We start from the raw sequence: 24026 nt of genomic DNA on the forward strand, positions 1-24026 counted from the left end.
CTGACACTGTAACTCTCCCTTCTCAAAACTCAGCAGTTCCCCGATCAGATAAAAATCTGACTTGACATTTAAAGTCCCTTGAAACCTGGTCCCTTTCTACTTTTCTAGTCTTCCTAAAAATTTACGGCCCTCCACAAACTCTACAATCTAGCTACACTTTCCTGTTTGCTGTCCCTTACGCACATCACTCCTTTTCCTGATTCCAGTACTGTGAATTGGCCATGCCCTCCATCCCTCCTCCTCTCACCCTCTTGGAATCTTCAATTCTTGGAACTGGAAGTCCCCAGTTGAAGGCTCAGCCCTGGTGCTACCTCCTACATGAGGCGATTTTCTCAGCTCTTAAGGTTCACATGACCCCAACCCTAAATTAATTTGTATTAATTCTGTATTTGTTGAGGCAACTGTGGCATAGCAGAGAGACAGCCTTGAAGCCAAGAAGACCTGGTTTCAAGTTCTCTCTCTGGTACACACACAGGCTGTGTGACCCTGGGGAAGTCACTTACTCTCTCAGTACCCCCAGGCAACTCTCTAAAAGTTGTAGAGGAAGTAAAGACCTACATTGGTAGAGGAAGATTCTTCACCCATAAGTTCCCAATATCCATGAAATCACAGGCCCTATTCCTATACTTAACTTTGAATTCCTTTATCTATGTATGTGTTGTTTCCCTTCCAGTGGAATCTAAGCTGTGTGAGGGCAGGGATTGTTTTCATTGTCTTCATATTCCCAATAGTATAGTGCTCTACCCAGACCCAATCCAAACTGGGCACTTAAGAAATACTTATTTAATTGAATATAGAAAACATTAGTAAAAGAATTAAATTAATGGAAATTCAGCTCCTGGGTTTACCAAGTTTGCCCCCCACCCACTCCCCTACTCAGTAGCAGCTGTTCCTCCCCTACCCCCAAGGCATTGACTGTGATCCAGAAAGTGTGTGTGGGGGGGGGGGGGGGAGGCAAAGGATCCTCTCATTTCTTTTTGTTTGGTTGGTTTTTTGTGGGGCAGTGAGGGTTAAGGGACTTGCCCAGAGTCATACAGCTAGTGTCAAGTGTCTGAGACACATTTGAACTCGGGTCCTTCTGAATCCAGGGCAGGTACTTTATCCACTGTGCCGCCTAGCTGCTGCGCCGCCATCCCCCATCCTCCCATTTCTTATGGTAGATCAGGGCAGAGGAGCAGTGTGTTTCTGTTTTCCCTCACCCCCACTTTCACCTCTGACCATTGGTCACTGTCAGATCCAGTAATCACCAGAAGCAGCCTGAAACCTCTCTTGTGGCACTCATTACTGTCTAGCATGTCAGCCTCTGGGATGGGCAGGAGAGACTGGGACAGTCATGAGAGACAGCCCGCTGAAAGAAGCGTCAGCTGTGTCTCTGAGAGCCGCTCCCTTCCCATGGAGCACAGAGTAGATCCAGTCCCCTTCTCTGTGAAGAAGTGACATCCCTCTCCCCAGCAACAAGAACCCCAGGTGTGAGTATCAGGTCACGCTTCCACCAGGCCAAGAGCAGCTGGGCCAGGATAAGGGTGTTGATTCAGCTGTAGGCTGTGTTTGCTTGAACACAGAGGCCCCAATGTGTACCTCAGCGTGGTGCTCGTCACCCACCTTGCCCCCTCACTGAATGCTCTCCCATTCCTGTAATCTTACCCACTGCCCCAGAACCCATACTCTTTTATATGGTGAGAAGCCATGACTAAATTTTATTTGCTCTGTGGTTAACATTGAGGGAAGGAATCAGCATCTGGACAGATGCTTTGGGCAGATAGGTGGTGTTGGGCCAGCAGTCAGGAAGACTTGAGTTCAAATTTAGCCTCAGACACTTACTAAGCTGTGTGACTCTGGGTGAGTTTTAACTTCTTCTGTTTGCCTCAGTTTCCTCATCTGTAAAATGGAAATAATGATGTCACCTACCTCCTAGGGTTGTTGTGAGGATCAAATGAAATGTTTGTAAAGTACTTAGCATAGTGCCTGGCACATGAGACACTATCGAAATGTTTTACTGTGGTGCTGAAGCATGAGTAGGGAACTTTGCTCATTAATCCCCAGGGACCCACAGGAGGAAGCCAGTTGTTGGCCAGACACAAGCAGCTTAATTTAGTGATTTTGTTTCCTCTGGAGGAAGAAGTATATAATTTAAAATTAAGAATAAGCAACATAAATTTATTCAATGGATAATAGGTAGGTTTCTGAATATTCTGAACAAGCAATTGAACATGGTTCAGATGGGGGGGCGGTGCTTTTCTCTAATAGGCTTCTCAATAATTATCTCTTTGGCTCAGGCCCTTTCCCAGGGTTCTCCTGGGAACAGTTGAATTTGGCTCATTTCTAAGCTTGGCTTGGAATATTTAGCTCACCTGAAAACACTGAGCTAACAAGGCATAGAATATAGAATGTGTTATATAGAGCAGAAAATACAGAAAGCCATAGATTGTCAATAGTACTGTCTCTGGTGGTTAGACCCACCTCTGGCTATAGTCATTGCAGGCTTATAGCCCTTTCTTCGGGTCAATGCACCCTACGCTTTCCAGCAAGGAAAGAATTTGGGGTTGCTAAGAAGTCAATCAATCCATCCCTAAGTTGAGCCCCATTTTCCTTAAAGACCTAGACAGTTGCTTGAGACTTATAACACCACTTTGGGGCCAAAGTCCCCCTACAGTAGGGAAAGAACTTGGTATCACTAGAGAATCGATCTTCCCCAACTCTCTCCCACCACCACCTCAGTATCTGCCAAATCCATGACTCATAACACCAGGAAGGGATGGTCCTGGTCTGTTCCCCCTTTCTGTGTCTCACAGTCTTACTACTCATTGGTCCTGGCTTTCCTGGGTCTGGGGATTCCTCCTGCACTGATCTCGCTCCTTTCTTTGTTTTTTGGGTTTTGTTTGTTTGTTTGTTTTAGGTTTTGGTTTTTTGGTGGGGCAATGGGAGTTAAGTGACTTGCCCAAGGTCACACAGCTAGTGTCAAGTGTCTCATGCCGGATTTGAACTCAGGTCCTTCTGAATCCAGGGCCGGTGCTTTATCCACTGAGCCACCTAGCTGACCCCCACTTCTCTCTTTGTAACTATTAGGCTGCTGTGTCCAGGTCTGAGTGGCATTACTGTCTTTGTCTAGGGCTTTCTTGCAGCTCTTTATCACCCAGCCTCTCTCTAGTCAAGGCTTATAAGCTTCGCTGTTCTGTTGTACTGCTTTTATTATTCCTGCATCTATAGCTACCATCTCTCCTACACAGTGTTCCAGTTTTTTTGTTTGGGTTTGTTTCTTGAATTCGCCAGTCCAGTACAGCATGCCTCTGGGCTAGTCAATGAATTTTGAGCTCTTCTGTTAGTCTTGTAGCCCCAACCAAAGGGCACACAGAAGGGTCCTTGTGACAGCTATGTAGACGGCCCCACCTTACAATTACTAAATAGCAAATTAATTCCATTCACCTCTTCCCTGATTTGGGGTACCTGTCAGTCCTGGTCAGCACCACCTGCTGAGTCTCTTTGAAATGGGAAAGGCCAATTGAATCACAAGATCTTAGGGTGGGAAGTGACCTCAAATGCCATCCAGACTCCTACCTGAACAGAAATCCCTTCTACAGCACCCAGACCAAATGGGCATTTTGTCAACATTTAGTGACTCTAGGAAGCCCCAACCACTCCTAGGTCCAGGACAGGCAGGAATTCTCAACAAAGCCCTAAAAGTTTTGCCCTCCCTTCCTAAGTTGTAATTGCCCTCAATTGATTTTGTATTTATGCTGCGCAGCTGGATTTTCATGTTTGGAACACACATTGTCTCATTCATTGTATTTCTACACGTTGCACTTAGCACAGGGCCCGGCACATTATCATGTGCTTATTGATTAATTGAGGGTAAGGGGCAAAGCTGTTGCCTACAACTTATACCATCAAAGGCCTATATCTCTGTTACACTAAGGAAATATTTCAGCTGTTGGTGACTAGTTTAGTAGAGGTGATGGTCGAGAAAGATAGAAAGAGGAGAGAATAGGGAAAGAAGGTGGGGGGTAGAGAAAGGAGCAGAATGAAAGAAGAAAAATGCATAGCACTATAACCTTAAGGGTTACCTAGCCCAGTGGTATCAAACTTAAAAAAAAAAAAAAGGAAGTCACCAACCCATACATAAGGGTCCCTACAAGCTACACATTAACTTAGAAAACTATGTAAACATCATGTTCCATCATATTTTTATTTTTCTTAAACATTTCCCGGTGACATTTCAATCTAGTTCAGCCCTCAGATCACCTCTGACCTAATCTATTACTCCTCCTCTCATTTAACAGTCAAGGAAACTGAGAGAGGAAAGTGAATCCCCCAAAGTTCCCCAGCTAGCCAGGGAACAGGGAGACAAAATGCTTGCTCCTTCTGCTTGTCTACTGTCTGTGAACTGCACAGTTAAGGTGTCACTTACTACTCTGTCCTTTAAGAAAGTGATTTGCCCTCCAACAACTGAGGAACCTTTTTTTTACCCCAAAGCCAGCTTGCTTTCTTGCTTTTAAACATAGGCTTGGGGCAGCTAGGTGGCCTTGGATTCAGGAAGACCGGAGTTCAAATCTGGTCTCAGATACTTGACACTAGCTGTGTGACCCTGGGCAAGTCACTTAACCCTCACTGCCCCACAAAAAACAAACAAACAAATAAAGATAGGCTTATTTTCCCCATGAAATCCTTAAGGCTTTGAATGCCTAGAGGAACTAATATTTTAGAAATTTACTTTGATAACTTAGAAAGTGATATGTCTGAAATCCCGTTTGAGGTTCTCAACTTGCCAAAGTGCCCTATGGCTGTCCTTGGAAAACTTAAGATTTCCTTATTCTCTATTACCTAAAGTTTACCTTTGCATTCATTATTTAATTTGTTATTCTGAGCCTTTATACTTGTTGGCATTCCCAGTTAATTCAGGGTTGTTTTATATATGTGTATATATATATATATATATATATATATATATATATATATATATAATAATTTGGTTTTTTGGCCAGGTCAATGAGGGTTAAGTGACTTGCCCAAGGTCACACAGCTGGTATGTGTTAAGTGTCTGAGGCCAGATTTGAACTCAGGTCCTCCTGAATTCAGGACCAGTGTTTTATCCACTGTGACACCTAGCTGACCCCCTCTAGCTATTTTTTTTGGTGGGGGCAGGGCAATGGGGGTTAAGTGACTTGCCCAGGGCCATACAGCTAGTAAGCTAGTGTCAAGTGTCTGAGGTCAGATTTGAACTCAGGTCCTCCTGAATCCAGGACTGGTGCTTTATCCACTGTGCCACCTAGCTGACCCCCCTCCCTAGCTATATCTTAATAGATATTTTACATACATAATGTCTGTGGATATGCAGGAGCTAGCTCAAATCTTACATTTTCGGTGCAAGCATTTTACACCTTGGAAATTGGTATCACAAACACCAGTCATCAGGTCTCAATTTATTTTTTGCTTAATTGTCCAGATGAGAAAATGATGGGAAAAAATGTTTTTGTTTTTGTTTTTGTTTTTGTGAGGCAATTGGGGTTAAGTGACTTGCCCAGGGTCACACAGCTATTAAGTGTTAAGTGTCTGAGGCCAGATTTGAACTCAGGTACTCCTGACTCCAGGGCTGGTGCTCTATCCACTGCGCCACCTAGCTGCCCCCAAAAATGTTAATAGTATAGATTAAACTTAAAAGCATGTCATGGGAATATATATGTATTTTTTTCCCTGGTGAAACAGTTGTTAAACCTGCACACCCCTTAGTGGAACCTTGGGTGTCTCTCTGACTGGGAGATACTATATGCTGAGAAATGAAGTCCTGTTGCCCAGAGAAGATTCTCTGTCCTTACCAAGCCCTTGTGAGAAGGGGGAGGGGAAGTGTTGAACAAAATAGTTTATGAGAGCATTTTGGAACTGATCTCCAGCTGTGTGTCAGTGTGAACGGTTTAGTTTTCAGTTTTGCTTGCAGTTTGGTTTGTTTTTGTTTTTGTTTTTAGTGAGGCAATTGGGGTTAAGTGACTTGCCCAAGGTCACACAGCTAGTAAGTTTAAGTGTCTGAAGCCGTATTTGAACTCAGGTACTCCTGACTACAGGGCGAGTGCTCTATCCACTGCACCACCTAGCTGCCCCTTGCTTGCAGTTTGGGATGTAAATCAAGAGATTGGACAAGGGAGACAGATGGGAGAAAGAAATGGGGAATGGGTTATGGTCAGGTGGCTGGTATAGCCACTTCACCTGTCAGGACCCCAAAGGAGGGGTGTGGCTAGAATAGACTGATGTTTATGAAACTTTTCTCTCTGGTAAAACTGATAAAGGACCTGGGACTGTCTCTCCCTCACTTTCCTTCCACCTCCCCTTCAAAACCTTTTCAGACAGATTTTTCCTATTCTGAAAGTTTTTTTACATTTCTCTTCCTGTTTTAATTAGTACCCTGGCTAACTTAAATAAACTTAGGGTTGATCCTAACTCCTTTTGTTTAAATGCATCATTACTGGTGAACAGGGAGTTTCCAAAGTGGGGCAGGAGCAGCACAATGTAGTTGGCAAAGGATGAGAGACAGGTAAAGTAATAGAGATTCAAACCTTCAGACCAGATTGCCAGGATTTTATCAAAGTTTGGGCTTCTGGGGTCAATGAGAATCTTATTGATATTGCTTTGAAATATTTTATATTAAAATTGAGAGAAGGCTTAAAGCTGCATCAAGATTCTTTTCTATGCATGCCCCCCTTATGTGAGAAGCAAGTTGATCGACACTGAAGTCTGGAGGGACAGGGAGAAGACTTGGTTACATCAGTCAAAGCCTCTCTTCCACACAAGCTTTTATAGTCTTTATAAGGGTAGAACAGAGGGTGGTGAGTTAGCCCTGCCTTATAGGAAGAGGACTTACTGCAACAGGCTGCTGACATCCGCATTCTAAGGGTGGGAGCCAGATTAAGGAGTGAATACCCATTTTCCCTATTTTTTGTAGCAGCTAACTGTTGGTTGGCCTTCAGTCAGGCAAAACTCCAACCTTCCCAGGCTCAGGAATCTTTAAATTTGTTTTTTTTTTAATTTTCAGAAATAAATGGATAAATCGTTGTTCACCTAAATTACCTATTCTTACCAAACGTTGTAATGATCTGCCCTGAATAGGGTTAGCCATGGGGGACCCTCAGCATTGCTACAAAGTCATATGATAATCCTAATCACTATAATCTTCACCACTGCCAACATTTGAATAATAATAATGGCATTTATTTGGTGATTTAAGCTTTACATTATGCTTTACACAAGCTGTATAATGACATTCATTTTTTTTTTTTTGGTGAGGCAATTGGGTTAAGTGACTTGCCCAGGGTCACACAGGTATAATATCATTCTTATGACAAAGTCCTTCATTACCTTACTTCATCTCATGAGATGCAGGGAGTTTGGTATTATTCTTTTTTCTTTCTTTTACTTTATTTTTTTAAGTAATATTTATTTTTCTTTTTTCTTTATTTCTTTATTATTTAAGGAAATTGAAGCCTAGAAAGGCTAAGTATGATTGTCGTTTCCAAGTATTTGAAAGGCTATTACACAAAAGGTGCATTAGACTTGTCTTGTTTGGCCCTAGAGAGTAGAACACAGGAGCAATGGGGAGAAGAAGCTGCAAAGAGCTGCAATTTGGGCTGGAGGTTGGGGTTGGGGAGGGGATTCCCTTGGAGTTAGAGGTGTTAGGTTTCCTCGAATTAGAGATTTCTAAGCAGAAGCTTGGATGACCACTTGTCCAGTGTGTTCTAGATGTGATTCTGTTTGGATGTGGATTGGTTTAGATGACTGTCGGTCTGGAACCTAGTAGGCACTTTACAAATGTTTATTGATTGAATCCCGGGTGATCGGCTCCCAACTCTCAGATTCTGTGAAATGAGTGTCTAACAGTCACACAACTAGTTAAGTAGCAGAGTCTGGCCTTGATCCCATGTCTGCTGATTCTGATTCCAATGCAGGCTGAGATCCTGTAAAATTAAACCACTGGCCAGGCCGGTCCACCTAGCGGTTTCTTAGTTCACCACAACAAATGCCTTCATTTCTTGGAATTTCTCTCCTGGAGACAGTTATCTTTCAATCAGACAGCCACTATAAATGTGCCAAGCCGAAGACTGAAACCAGATAGGAAAGGATTAAGTAAGTGAAGGCATGCTACATATAGACCTCTTCCAAGAAGCTGAAGGACTAGACTAAAGGACTCCTGAACATCGTCACCCCCATGAGATACCCAGGGCAGCTATGAAAAAAAGAAGCACCATGAAAAAAATTTACTTTGATTCTTATCTCAAAATTGTCCGCTCTAAGTTTAAATGCCAGGACAATCAGTTCCCCTGCCAAGATTACCAGAGGAGCTATTATCGTGTTGGGGAGGGGAGGAAGGAAGGGAGGGAGGGAGGGAGGGAGGGAAGGAGGGAGGAGGAAGAAGTATTTATTAGACATTTAATGTATGCTAGGTCTTCTGCTAAGCACTGGGAAATTCTGGGGATTCAAGTTAAAAAACAACAATATAGTACCATCGCTCAAGGAGCTTACATTCTTTTGTTTGTTTTTCGTTTTTTGTTTTTGTGGGGTAATGAGGGTTAAGTGACTTGCCCAAGGTCACACAGCTAGTACATGTTAAGTGTCTGAGGCCAGATTTGAACTCAGGTCCTCCTGAATCCAGGACCAGTGCTTTTATCCACTGCGCTACCTAGCTGTCTCTGGAGCTTACATTCTTATATAAGACTGGGAGTTGGGGCTGGAAAGGTGTGCTTTGGTCTGAGAGAACAAAGGAATGGTGAATGGAGTCACAGGGCAGTGGATTAATAGTATTGTCAAGTCAGAAGCAGAATTGCCCTAAAGTAGTAATGGCCTAGCTGAGGTTATGCACCATAAATTCTAATGGATGGAATTGGTTCAATTTCATTACTTCTTCAGTATTACCAGGAGGAGTGCAAAGATTTGATGATGAGGTGTTTTGTTTTGTTTTGTTTTAGGGTTGAAGGTCTGGATGTTGAGATGTTCTAAGGCTATGACTTGTAAATCGTTACTATTTCATATCATTGAATCCCAGCTGCTTTGAGGAGAGAGTGCAGATCAACTGGAAGAATAGGGAAGGTTCAGGGCACTGGAGATAAGGGCCTCTTTAGAAGGTTTAGCATGACTGAGCAAGCAGGCAAAGTGGAAGGAAAGGAGGTTATGGTCAGCATATATAATTGTTGAGTTAAGTATCTTGGAGGTGGTATAGTTCTGATACAACCCAAGATTTGTCCATCCTGTTGTGGACCTGAAACGAGGTAAGCTGTTGGAATTGAGAAGGTAGGAGAATTGTGTGATGGAGGGTTATTATTTTGAGCACAGAAGTCCTTAAGAAAGATGGTAGTTGATGGATTGGAGAGAGTCATCAAGCATTTATTAAATGTCTATGATGTGCGAGCAACTAGGTGGAGCAGTGGATAAAGCAGCAGCCCTGGATTCAGGAGGACCTGAGTCCAAATGTGGTCTCAGACACTTGACACTTACTAGCTGTGTGACCCTGGGCAAGTCACTTAACCCTTATTGCCCCAACCCACCCACACACACACCCCCCAAAAAAAAAGAAGAGAGAGAGAGAATAATTGGACTCACAGTGATGACCGGGTTAAATGTCTACCATGTGCCAAGTACTACACCAAGGTGTTAGGGATATAAAAAAAGGAAACAACCTTGGCCTAATTGTTAATTTCATTGAGGAAACTCAAAGAATGATTAGAAAGTCAGTAAATTATCAGAATGGAATCATTTGGAGCAGTTTAGGTAGAAGCACTCAACATTCCTTTCACCTCTAGAATGATTTGTTCACCTCAACTTCTACTCATCTTGGCAGGTGGTAGGTAGGAGAACACATTGTCACGATTCACTTTCACAGCCCTTGGGGTGATTCTGGGGTCATATAGGAAAACTATACATCTACTAATTACAGTGGTAGCCCTTGAGCCCCCACTGGTATATTTCCCATTTAAACAAATCAGTAGAGATGGCACCATTAACTCCTAATCATGTAGAACAATAGTATTCTTCACATAACCATCCCCTCAGAAACTTGGGTAATATTTTTCCACCAATTCACATAGTATCCATGGAGAAGAGTGAAAACAAAGTTAGATAAACCTATCAGGAAGGCACATGAGTAGCAGGACTCAGACAACTCATGCCTCTGAATTGCAGGCTTTGATGCTCTTGGTCTCCTTAGGGAATAATCTGCACATGTTGGGCAGAGTCTCTTTTGTTTTGTCTGCTCTACTCAAACCATAACATGGCTGGACACTCAGATAATACCTCTTTCTTTTTTTCTTTTTTTTTTAAGCAAAAGCAGTTCCTCGCCCCACTCCCTTCCTAAGCTCAGGATCATCAGAGCTATACAAGTCTTCCCTCTTGGCCAGTCTCTAAGTTTTTCCCTCACAAGTTATAAGTGTCAAAAAAAATTAAAATATTAAAAAGAAATTTAAAAAAAAAAAACAAGTCATAGGTGTCAGTAAAGGGCAAAGTGAACAAAATCGTAATGAATTTCACCTCTCTCAAGCCCAGGTGGTAGTAAAAAGCAAGGCCAACGAGCCTCTCCTTTCTCTAACTAACTCCATTAAGCTGAAGAGGATACTTTTTCCTCCAGTCATCTCCCAGCAGTCACAAAGCTTATGTTCCTCCAGTAAACACAACAGAGGGCAGAGAGAGCTAAGGCAGGCTCTAAACTTTTATCTCAGCTTTCAGGGAAGTTACTTTTCCACGTCTCCGCTCAGCTGGACTTGGCTCCCTCTAAGCAGCAGGGGGCAGTCTCAGTTCTTTCTCCTCTTCTCTGTAAATGTCTTTGCTTTGTTGGTCACTGACTCTTGTCTCAAATCAGTGTCTCCTTGTATAAAATGACCCACCTCTTAGGGTAGAAAATCAAAATTCCCATCTCATACAAGCCACAAATAGGCAATAAACAGATTTCCCATAGTCACCAAAATGTATACTATTAATAAAGTTAATCATTATTAAGGTTTAAAACCTTTATTATTTATTATATATTATTATATGTCATCTATTACATTGAATAGTATTGGATACTATGTATTGTATCATTGTATAGTATTGTATACTATGCAACATTATATTATTGTATAAAATATTCTGTAATATGTCATATATCATTAAGTTATATTATTAATAAAATTATTAGGGTTTTCTAACTATCAATGTCAAATTAGTCACAGGGAAACAAAACACTTCTGCCATCTTTGCCTTTATAAATTTCTCTGCTTGGGGGCAGCTAGGTGGCACAGTGAATAAAGCACTGGCCCTGGATTCAGGAGGGCCTGAGTTCAAATCCAGCCTCAGACACTTGATACTTACTAGCTGTATGACCCTGGGCAAGTCACTTAACCCTCATTGCCCTGCAAAAAATAAATAAATAAACTTTTTTAAAAAAATTCTCTGCTTTCTCTCAGGTCCTCTCAGAACTCAATTCTCCCCAAGCCTCTTTGCAGCTGCTTTCTCGTGAGTTTGCTTGTCTATGTTCCTTCTTCTTTCCATAAATAAAAATTTGCAAATCCAAGAGGGTTTGGACAGTTTTTAATAGTATAAATGGATTTGCATAGACTATACAAAGAGGGAGAGGTTACTTAAGGAGGAAATGCCTGCCTCTCCTCCTAGCCATTTGAATCAGAAGGAGTCAGAGGAGTGTCCTTCTTTGGAAATAGTTTTGAGAGAATTTGAGAGAACAGGTTACTGTTGAAGAAAGGAGGTGGGTGGAGTATTAGAAGAAATGGTGGAGAGTATAGGGGAGTTTATGGAGGATGGAGTAAGGGTTCCTAAGGATACTATGGAATGGATAGTGTGAGGGAAAAATCCATCCTCTTCTCAATAATTCTCAGGAACTCAGCCGTGAAGTGACAAAGGCTTTATTTTCTTCTCATAAGAAGGAGGCACCCTAGTGTGCAGCTAGTGGGTGCCCAGAAAGGGGGCTCGCAGGCCCTGTTTTATACCCTAGTCCCTAACACAAATGGACCCTCCCCTTTTTCATCATTGGTCTGATTACTCAAGGGTTACAATCTACGCGCAAAAACTAGCTAATCGGAACACAGTATTCCCACCCCTCTTCCTTGTATGGGCATGACTCAGGAGTGGACCTTATACTTCCTTATATGGACACAAATCTGGAGCGAACCTTATTGAAACCAGGGCTCCTTGAACCATGTGACCTTGCTAACCTGAGGGGGAGGAGGGGATCTGAGACCTTTGTCCTACAAGCTGGTCAGGAGGAGTATGACTGACTGTTATATCCACATTGAGAGGAGACAACTACCCATTTCTCACAGATAGGAATAAGAGTAGGTGGTAGGGCAAGTTACTTCTATCTAAGACAGTGAGACTGAGTGAAGGAAGCTGGTATGATGTGTGTTCTCTATAGTAATTTATAGAATTAATTGGCCCCAAAGATCTAAATGAGATTGTTTCTCTCTCTCTCTCTCTCTCTCTCTCTCTCTCTCGCTCTCGCTCTCGCTCTCGCTCTCGCTCTCGCTCTCGCTCTCGCTCTCGTTAGTGAGGCAATTGGGGTTAAGTGACTTGCCTAGGGTCACACATCCAGTAAGTGTTAAGTGTCTGAGGCCGCATTTGAATTCAGGTACTCCTGACTCCAGGGCCGGTACTCTATCCACTGCACCATCTAGCTGCCCCGAGATTGTTTCTTTTTATATCTTTGTGCCTGTCAATTACTTTTTTCTCCCTTTTGCTGAGAGGTCATCAGTACAAAGATTCTATCTTAACCAAAATTACAACACTACATATATTTTCTCACTTTGACTTTGAGCATTCCCTTTTTATTCTGAATGTTTTGAGATATGTAACATTGTCTGTTTTTAGAATGTTTCTCTTCATCTCTGAGTTCACTTTGTTTCTGGATCAAGTACCAGGCCATTAGTTCCCCTGAGCAGGATTTTCCTACTTGGTTCCCAGCTGGAGTCTTTAGACTACCTTCTGGACCAGTTTTCAGGTTATGGGATGCTCATATAGGAAGGAAGGAAGGAAGGAGGGAGGAAGGAGAGAGGGAGAAAAGAAGGAAGGAAGGAAAGAAGTGGGATAGGGAAGAAGGACCAAGTACCATGAATGAGAAGACTTGAGCTTGTCATATACAGTGTTGTAAGAGTTCTTCCCTAAAGGATTGATCTACTCATACATAAAGCACCCTTTCAGCTGTAGCCTCAATAAGTATCTTCTTAATTAAATAGCTATAGGAAGATCAAGTTAATTTTAATTAATTAATTAACTCTATGCCTTCTTCCTTGTGAGCACTGCTGGTTAAGTATAGATAGAATATGGAATGTGGACATTGGAAAGAAGGACTTTTATATTAGATATGAACAGCTAAAGAACATTGATGGCATATTGTGATATATAGAGAGCCTAGGTATACTCATGCTCTCTTTGTCCTAATTTTTTCACAAGTGAGCATGTCAAGTCTCTGAGAGCAGCTGACTTTCCCCCTCAGGGTTCTAGTGATCCATCATATGTGGTTGGGGGTGTCTTTATTATGCTATCAGCTTAAGTTCCCGTTCTGGTGTGTTCCTTTCAATATCAATCACTATTGTCAGTCAATATCTCTCCTACATCATTAATCGACTCAGTCATTTCTGCCTCAATGTCACCTAACCAATTAACATCAATAAACTTTAACAAAGGCATGTTACTGGAAAGAAAGCAATGTTAGAGTACAAAATCACCCCCCCCAAAATGGAGGTTACCTTCTTTCCTCTACCACCTCAGTCCTTGGGGAGAATGTGCTCAGACTTAAAGTGGTTGCCACAAAGCATTCGCCTCACCATATTCATTTCCAAATGTGGCACTGATGCTGGATAAATTCCTCCCCTGGTTCTGTAGTTCCTAGAGTTCTCCCTGGTTACTCTTCTAACCTTTCACTGCTCACAGGGTCACAGCTACTTTATTTCGTCTACAATACTCCATCACCTAAAATCAAGGGAAAATTGGCATGACAGAGATAGAAAAGTAGCCAAAAATAAATGATGGGGGGCAGCTAGGTGGAGCAGTGGATAGAGCACCGGCCCTGGATTCAGGAGTACCTGAGTTCGAATCCGGCCTCAGACACTTGACACTTACTAGCTGTGTGACCCTGGGCAAGTCACTTAACCCCCATTGCCCCACAAAACAAACAAACAAACAAACAAAAAAACAAAAAAAAAATAAATGATGGCCATAAATTGGTCCTGCTTGGGAAGAGTAAGCCTCTATAGCAACTTTTTTCTTTGTACCAGGAGGCTTACAGCAGTTCTTGCCTTGACCACCAGGGAATGAATGAGGAACAATTGTTTGAGCCTTTTGTATTCATGGCTAATTCTAGCTCAGCAGCCAACCAAAAAGCCCTTACTTCAGTATGTTCTAACTGGACAGGAAATAATAACAGAGCACCTGGGTATGTACTTAAGTGAAAAGCAGGATCCTTCATTACATACGGACAGAAGGGGGTCACTAGCATCCTCTTGGGGATATTGGAGTAGCCAATGCAGTATGGATGCTTAATGGATAGGACTTCCATTGCCTCACTCTACCCTACACTAGTATTATATCTGTAAACTAGAAATCCAGAGATTGAAAGTACAACATTTGGGAGCAATTCCTTACCACTCCCAATATTTATTTAGTGTTCACTTTACAAGTTGTGGCATCGTATCCTATGATTATTAAAAAATATTGAGGTCCCCTAGTTTAAGGGCAAGAGTTAGTTTGGGAGAGGAAGAGAGTGAGGAAGCTGCTGAATTACTTGAGACAACATCAATTACTTGAATGACATGGATTTGGATGTCGGAAATAAAGGAGCCAGGCTTGAGGGAGGCCAGCTTGGAGAATACTTTTCCCAAAATCTAGGTGTGAGATGAGCAGAACTCAACTAGGGATTTGGTAATGGAGAAGCAGAGATCATTATGAGAGGTATTTTAAATAGAGAATAGGCAGGAATTGGTGACCATACATAGTAGGTGAGAGAGAAGAATGAATCAAAGATGCCTCCAAAGTTTTGAGCCCTGGAGAATTTTCCTATGAACAAGAAATTTCGGAGAAGGTAATTTATTTTATTTTGGACAACTTGAGTGTTCAATGAAGGTATGCCATTTGGGTAGAAATGACCAGTCAGGCTGTTGAAGATAAAGGGGCTCAGAAGAAAGAATGAAGATTGGAAATAAAAACTTGAAAACCATTCCCATAGAATTAAATTTTTGTGTGTGTGCGTGGTGAAATAAGGGTTAAGTGAGTTGCCCAAGGTCACACAGCTAGTAAGTGTCAATTGTCTGAGGCCGAGCTTGAACTCAGGTCCTCCTGAATCCAGGACTGGTACTCTATCCGTTACACCACCTAGCTGCCCCTCATAGAAGTAATTCTTAAAACCATGAGAAGGATGAGTTCTCTGAGGAAGGGAATCCATCAGTCCAATCAACAAGAATTTATTAAGTGCTCACTCTATATGGGTCACAAAGAGAGAAGCTAAATAGGTCCTTCTCTCAAGAACACCTTACATTCTAATGGAAACACAAAGAGACTAGAGAATGGAAAAGAGAAGCACAAAAGACTGAACCTTGAAAAAATTCCAATAGTTAAGGGGTGAGAGAAGGATAAACATGTCCTGGAAGCTAAAAGAAGAAAGAAGAGAGGGTTTCAAGGAATAACTGGTATCAGAGGCAAGAAGCCAATGAGAATGGGAATGGAGGAGAGAACACAACTTGAAGATACTAATTAATGTTGAGAGAGCACAATTTGTTCAAGTGATAGGGACAGGAGTCAAATCGCAAGGGTTAAAGAGGAAGGAACAGCAAAGAATTGTTTGCAGGATGTGTAGACAATTTCTTGGATGTTTACCAGCCGTTGACTTGTACTTTTTAAAAAAATTATTTATTTATTTGTTTATTTATTTATTTTGGTAAAACATGGGACTGTATGATCTGAAGCATTTGTTTTGGCTACTTTATATGACTTTTACCCTTTGCCAGTTTGCTCTTCTTGTCACCTGAGTGACCAAACCCAGATGAACTCTAATAAATATGCCTCTGTTTTCTAGGGAGTGGCTCCTCTTTAAAGCCTCATTATTGGAGACCTTTATCCTGCTTTGGGGCAGGATTAGTAAGGACTCTTCCAGAAAACAGTTAAACCTGTCAGACTTGTTAGTTTCTAATTTATGATCTGTAACCTGAAGCTTCTTAAACTTCTGTGTGACTTTATAACTTTACTTACAGCCCAGGAAACAAGAGCAGAGCAGAGAATCACTTGAGTGATGGAGAACACTGGAAAGAGACAGGAAATTTGTCTCTTTCACTTGGTTTGGGGGCTTATGATAGGTTTTAGGCATTGATAGTTTGAATGTCAACCTTAAAGGTACCTGCCAAAGAGTATGCAAGAATTGGAAAAAAATAGTGGGGGGTGGAAGTAGAGAGCTGGGTATCAGGAATAAGCAGTTGTAGAAAGTGGTCCAATAAGCTTGTTCATTTTGCCTAGTTTTAAAAAAGAAAAAAAAAACCCTCTATGTATTTTTACTGTTCCTTTTATCCTTTAACGACCTTTCCTATGACACTGTGCAATGGAGAAGGGGTATGGGTAGGTGTGGGAGTGTGTGTAGGGGAGGTATGAGTGTGTGTATATGTGTGAAGGGGTATGAGTGGATGGGTGAGTGTGAGATGTGTACATGTGAATGTGTGTGTGTGTGTGTGCACATGCACACTCTTCAACATACAAAAGGCTGTTAGTGGACCTATTTCGTGAAGGCTAGGAATTTGTTATCCTTTGCTGAGGCTTACTTTGCACAAAGAGTAAAGCTCAAAGTCCCAGAGAATATTTTAGCTCTCCCATTCTCCACTCCTCACCTCCCTCCCCCCTTCTTTTTGGTTTTCTTCTAAATGGCCTCTTTCAATTATATAGTCCTTAAACTCTGTTTACCCTGAAGTTTTGTCTTCTGCAATTTGAGAAGTTTCCATTTCTCGCCCCACACCTCCTTATTTCATCATATTTTGGTGCTTGCTTTTGGCCCACTTCTTCTGGCCTCCCAGGCAGCATCAGTGGACTCAGAAGGGGCCACCCACTCTTTGGAGAAGGGTGGGTTCACCTGGGTGCTGAAATACTGGCTGAGATCAGCCCTTGTGCCAAGAAGCAATAAAAAAGATGCAATATTTGCTTTTCCTTTCTGCTTATGAGGAGCCAAAGGCCCATGTGAAAGAATAAAAAGGTGAATGTTCTTCTAAAAACCAATTCAGACAAAAATGGTCATGCCTTCTGAAACCTGTCAAGTCACATTAAGTGGTAGAGACACACATTCTGAATGCCTCGTTCTCTGTTGCTGTTGCAAAAGAGTGTACAATGGTTCCTAGGTACAACATTCTCCCCTCCCTTAATCCCTTTATCCTCACAGGTACAAGGGCACATAATGTTTGTCTCTCTTTGCCACCCAGTGGTCTTAGTGTTCAATAGCTCTGCTTCTCCTACAAATGATAAAGAGCTGTTTCTTATTGTTATTAATATACTGACATGATATGAGAAACAACATGTCTATCCATCTATCTCTATCTATCCATCTGACTCTCTGTTCCTCTGTCCATCTATCTGTCAGTCTTTTTCAGGTGTCTAGCCATCTGTCTGTCTAGCCGTATCTATCCATTTGTCTCTCTTTCTCTGTCCAGCCATCTATCCATCTTTCCAGGTATCTATCCATCTATTCATTTGTGTGTGATTTCATTGAGATAGAGACTTTTCAGTGAGGGACATCCCTCTACCAAAATGCAATTTAGCTCCTCATAGGTTCATACATTGAGTGCTGCAAGGGACCTTAGAGGTGATCAGATCTAATCCCCTCGTTTTACAGATGAAGAGACTGAGTTTCCAAGAGGCGCAGTGACTTGCTCAGGGTCACACAACTGGCAAGTGTCTGAGGCAGGGTTCAAACCCACATCTTCCTGACTCTGAATGCAGCACTTTATCCATGATGCCAGACTTCTCATCTCTCTAAGACTATACATTGCAGAGTAGCTGCTGATTTGCACTGGTATACAACTTCCTCGTCAGGGAATTTCTTCTACCAATGGTATACCAACATATATTCATATAAACATGTATTTACATGTATGTTATATATGTTTGTATATAACAGAGCCAGGAAATCATAAAATATGGTGGGGAAAGAGGTTACATACATACTCATACACATATATGCCTATATATATGTATGTTTGTATGTATACAGGTATGTGTACATATATACATACACATATATATGTTGTTGTTATTCAGTCGTTTCAGTCATGTCCTACTCTTTGTTACCCCATTTCGGCTTTTCTTGGCAAAGATACTGGAATGGTTTGCCTTTGCCTTTTCCTGTGGATTAAGAAATCATCATATGTGTATAATGTATTTCACACACACACACACACACACACACACACACACACACACACACACACACCACTTAAAGATTCCTAGTCCCTACATTAGATTTCAATAACCTTCAGGGCAGAGACAGTGTTATTTCATTGATATCTCCCCAATTACTAGCACTATGTGTGACAGACCCATAGTTGTTCAAATGAATCCGTTGAATTTGATATGGGGGGTGGGGGCGGGAGGTTAGGAGGTGGAGGGGGCAGGCATTCTTGGTGACCCAGCTGAGAAAAGGAAGGTGGTAGGCCAGCCCATGGCCCCTTTGTAGGTCGGTCTTTATCATATCTTACCATAACAGAAAATTTCCTTCTTTTTTATTATTCCCCATTAAGTCCCTCATCTTACTGAGCAGCAATTTTCAGAGCTAAGTAAACTGAGACCATCTGCCCCCCATGAGAACAGTAAGCCTAGAAGCGGGGGCAGAGGGGGCACAAATGAATGGATTCTCTTGCATAATAAATCATCTAGATGAATATTGCAGCTTCATGACAGCTCGATGCAGCTGCATTTAGAAGTAGGGGGTGGCTAGGAAATGCACAGCCTAGTGACTTGTAAAAATCCACTTTAGAAGGGCTCTCACCCCTGCTGGAGATATTTGATATACAAAAAAATCCAGGTGTCTGCTCGCTTCTTTACAGGAAAAGAGACTCTGAGTGAATGGCCAAAAGCCATTTCTTAGGGTTCCATTTTGGACCAAAAAGCAAAGCAAAAACCCTTCTCCCAGAAACCCAAGCCCCAGCTCTTCCCCAAGAGACCAGCTTGGGGGTGTGTATGTGTGTGTGTGTGTGTGTGTGTGTGAGAACTGTTAAGACCACAAGCAAATAGTAAACGTTGTTTTAAAGAGGAGAAAAGTCAGGTAGCCAATGATTTAATTCAATGTGATCCAACTAGTATTTGTTAAATACCTACTATGGATCAGGCCTCTGCTAGGTGTCAGGGTCGCAAAGATAAAAATACAAGTCTCACACCTCAAGAAACCTCCTACTAGAGGGGAACAATGTATGTAAACATACACTCACACACACACACACACACACATATACATATATACACACACACAAGCATGTATATGTATAGCATTTATGTATATGTTTACATAACACATGTAATGTGGGTTACATATTCTATACATATATACACACATATGTACATATCAGACATGGGTAGCAGCTTGCAAAGGCATGGAGGTGGAAAATTCTGTATGTGTGTCTGTGTATATAAATATATATGTGTATATGCACACACATAAGCATATATGTATACACATATGCATATATCTACATATTGCATGTAATATGGGTGACATACTCATATTACATACTCATACACACATATAGACATATATATACACACACATATGTACATATCAGACATGGGTAGCAATCTTGCAAAGGCATGGAGGTAGGAGATTCTATATGTATGTGTATGTGTATACACACATAAATAGGTATAGGTATATACATGCATATATATGCGCATGTGTGTGTATGTATGTGTATATATATATGTATATACACACATACACACACACACACACACACACACACACACACACACACACACACACACACACATATATATATATATGAGCCACGGTGGTGTGCTGGTAAATGTTTAACAACTGGTTCTCCAAAAAGAAAAAAAAAAGTACCCCCAACACATTTTGAAGTTTAATTTGCATCATTAACATTTCTTCCATCATTTCCTTAAGTAGAGACAACCAAACAAGGTCTCAAATCCTGATTTGCAAAGATTGCTCATTTCTCAGGTGCAGATGTTCACCTCGAAAATTTAAGAATCCATTTGAGTTGCCTTCAACACACCCCTCCAGCATAAAAGGGAAATATCTCACAGGCTAATTTGGCCAGATCAGAGAGTACAGGAAGACGAGTAATTTGAAATCAGTCTGGAAAATGAGGCTGAAGTCAGATTGTGAACTCTGTAAACGCTGAGCAGAGGACTTAGGATTTTTTCCCTAGGAGCAGTAGGGAGCCATCAAGGTTCCTTGGGGGAAGAGTGACATGGTCAGACCTGTCCTTTAGAAATATCATTCTGGTAGCTTTGTGAAGGGTGGATTAGAGAGGAAGAGAGGCTGGCAGTTGGGAGAACAATTAAGAGGCTATTCCAATAGTTCAGGTAAGAGGTGATGAAGGCAATAAACACCCACCATGTACCAGACATTGTTTGAAATGCTGGAAATAAAAAGAAAAATACTCCCTGCCCTCAAGATGCTCACAGACCAATGGGAGAAACAATATGTAAACAACTATGCGCAACAAAGCTAGGGAGAGGATGACTTGGAGATAATTTGAGAGGAAGATACCAGCATTGATGGGGGATCAGGAAAGGTAGGGTTGGAGATGAAATTTGAAGGAAATTGGGAGGGAGAGAAGAGAGACAGAGACAGAGACAGAGAGGGACAGAGACAGAGAGAGGGAGAGACAGTGAGACAGAGACAGAGAAGGAGAGAGATGGAGGAGGAAGAGGAGAGAGAGAGACAGAGAGGGAGAGAAAAGGAGGAAGAGAGAAGAGGAGAGGTGAGGAGAGGAGACCAAGAGAGAGAAGAAGGAGGAAGAAGAGAAGGGAGAGGGGAAGGAGGGAGGGAGGGAGAGAGAGACAGAGGGAGGGAGGGAGGGAGGGAGAGACACACAGAGACAGAGACAGAGAGAAGGAGAGAGATGGAGGAGGAGGAAGAGGAGAGAAGAGACTGAGAGAGAGAAGGAGGAAGAAGAGGAGAAAGGAGAGGGGAAGGAGGGAGGGAGGGAGAGAGAGAGAGAGAGAGAGAGAGAGAGAGAGAGAGAGAGAGAGAGAGAGAGAGAGAGAGAGAAGGAGGGAGGGAAGGAAGGAGAGAGGGAAGGAGGGAGGAAAACAAAGGAAGGAACAGCAAAGAAAGGCACTGTCACTAGATCACACAGTACATGGTGGCGAGGAAAGTGTAAGAAGACCGGACAGGTAGGAAGGGCCAAGCTCATAAAGGACTTTAAAAGCCAAAAGAGGATAGAGAAGGGGATGGATGTGAGGGATTTTGTGGGAGTAGAATTGGTAAGACCTGGGAACTGTTTGAGTCTGGAGCAGGGGGAGGAGAGGATTGTCCATAGTCCAGAATAAAGCTATCCAGCACCACATGCCCTCCCTGTCCACCGCTTTCGACTGTGCTCTGAACTGTCCTTCTCCTGCCCTGCTAATCCACCATTCTGATGACTATCATAGTGATTTCCCAATGTGGTCATGGGGGAAATCAGATTTAGCAAGACCTCTTAGTTTAATTTCTCCGCCTCTCTGCCAATGCCAGATTGTTCCCTGAGATTATCCTCCAGAACAGTAGGTTCTAATTAGTTTTTCCCATTGAAAGTATTTTTTTTATTTCCAGACATTCAGCTTGACAGCCAAAGACAGCAGTCCAGTTTGCAAAACTCCTTGGCATTTGGGGGCCAAGGGTTAATTTATCTGATGGAGAAGCTGGTAGATATCTGAGCTGATCAGCTTGTTCAAGCGTGGCATGCCATCCAGTTAAACATGTTTATTAATGGCAACTCATAATTATACTGGGCTGCCAGGTTTGCAAGGTGCTACCAATATGCTTGTGCCCATTTTACAAATGGGAAAACTGAGAAAGTGTGTCAGAACCTAGATTTGAACCCAGGTGAGCTGACTCCAAATTCAGGGGCTTAAAGGCCTAAGATAAATGGGGAGTTGGGAAGAGAACAGCCTCCTGACTCAAATGAATTCCAACCTGGGATCGCTTGTCTGTCACCCCTGATCACCTAGGAAACAAGAATATTTATTTATCAATCAAAACAAATATGTATAGGTATAAGCCCCGAACTGGTTCCCAAGTACTTTGCTATGTGCTGACATTATAAGACAAAAGTGAAGCAGTCCGTGGTTCTGTGGACCTTGTCATCTAGCCAGAGGAGGTCACATGGATATAGACAAAAATCTTGGTCGTACTCTAAAACTTTGGGGGACATCCTGTAATTCCAGGTCCTGGTTAGTACAAATAGTGAATCCCATTAAATGGAGAGAAGGGGACAGATAAGAGAGATGTTGTAGAGGCAGAAAACAACAAATTAATGAGAATTAAATCAAGATTGCATCCTGGGTTCTCAATACCTGATGGGGCATCTCTTCTTACTAACTCCTTTGTCCTTCTCTCCCTTTTCTATCCCAGGTGACCAGGCATCTCCGATTCCTCCCCATATTCTGAAAAGCTCACCCTCTGATCGGCAGATTAACCAACTGGCCAGGAAGCTGGGCCCCGAGTGGGAGCCCGTCGTCCTGTCCCTGGGTCTGTCACAGGGGGATATCTACCGCTGCAAGGTCAACCACCCCTACAACGTGCAGTCGCAGATTGTGGAGGCTTTTGTCCAATGGAGACAGAAGAATGGGAGCCAGGCGACCATCCAGAGCTTACAGAAGGGCCTGGTGGCTGTAGACGTCGACCCTTCTGTGCTCCAGCACATGTTAGAGTAAACTCCTTTGTCATCACTTTCCAAGTTCCCCAATGAATCCATTGTGCTGAGTCATTAGACGTGTCTGCAAGGCAGGTGTCTTAAAGCATTTCCTTAATTATCTGTAGATGAAATGGGATGAGGGTCTCAACTTGACAGCTTACTTTTAAGACCAAACCTCTTAAGGGAGGTTAGCTGTTTACTGAAATATTCATTTTTTTAATTGCATGAGGCAATGATTGATTTTGGACTCATTGAGAAATCACTGGGGTTTTTTTTTAATGCCATATTCTTGCAACAAACGTAGATGCTTTCTCTTCCAGACATACTCTTTAAATTGACTGAGAATGGAACTATTATCCTTTATAATCATAACATTACCATTAATAAGTGTTACTTTCATCAATAAAAATTGACTTGCTATATATAACAAGTCCTTCCCTAGAGGTCATTGTTAATTATTATTATTATTATGCTGCTTAGACTGAATAGGTTAGGAGTGCAAAATCACCATAGCTAATGAGGCTTCAGGAGAGTCTGTGTGTTATAGTAGATAAAATGATGGCTTTGGAGTCAGGAAGACCTGGGTTCAAGTCCTGTGTGACCATGGGCAAGTTACTAAAATCTATCAATTTCTACAGGCAGTTCTCTAAGATCATAAATTTCAGAGGAGGTACTAGCCTACCTCGGTTCCTACACACACACACACACACACACACACACACACACACACACACACACAAATCACAGATCTGGTAAAAAAAAAAACACATTGCTTTTCAAGTGGAACAGATAGCATTTATTCAATCAATAAACATTTATTAGATGCCTACTATGTGCCAGCTAATCTGTGTGATCTTGGACAAATCATCTTACCTTTCTCAGACTCAGTTTCCTCATCTGTAAAATGAATGGGTTGGACTTGTTGGCCTCTGAGGTCCCTTCTAGCGTTCCATCTATGATCCCATGAGATATCATACTTGGCACGGGAGTTACAAAGACAGAAATTGGACAGCCTGGGCCCTCAAGTACTTTACAACCTGGGGAAAGGGGGGAGAGGAGCAACATGTCGAAGGGAAGCAAATACAAGTGTCACAGTGGATAGAGCCCTGGGTCTGAACTCAGGAACCTCCCAAGTTCAAATCCTGCCTCCGATGCTTCCTAGCTGGGTGACCCTGGGCAAGT

The 24026-nt window shown here is 42.2% G+C and overlaps 1 protein-coding gene across 1 annotated transcript in view; it reads left to right on the plus strand.

Annotated features, from left to right (window-relative positions):
• The window catches only part of CRADD (CASP2 and RIPK1 domain containing adaptor with death domain), a 243082-nt gene extending 219409 nt beyond the window's left edge, over positions 1-23673 (plus strand). The window contains exon 3 of the mRNA XM_043968531.1: positions 22562-23673. Within this exon, the coding sequence (XP_043824466.1) occupies positions 22562-22863 (302 nt within the window). The 3' untranslated portion in view covers positions 22864-23673. The remainder of the gene's footprint in view (positions 1-22561) is intronic.
• Positions 23674-24026: the final 353 nt, after the last annotated feature.

This window comes from Dromiciops gliroides, chromosome 5, assembly GCF_019393635.1.
Source record: "Dromiciops gliroides isolate mDroGli1 chromosome 5, mDroGli1.pri, whole genome shotgun sequence".
In the NCBI taxonomy this organism is placed as follows: domain Eukaryota; kingdom Metazoa; phylum Chordata; class Mammalia; order Microbiotheria; family Microbiotheriidae; genus Dromiciops; species Dromiciops gliroides.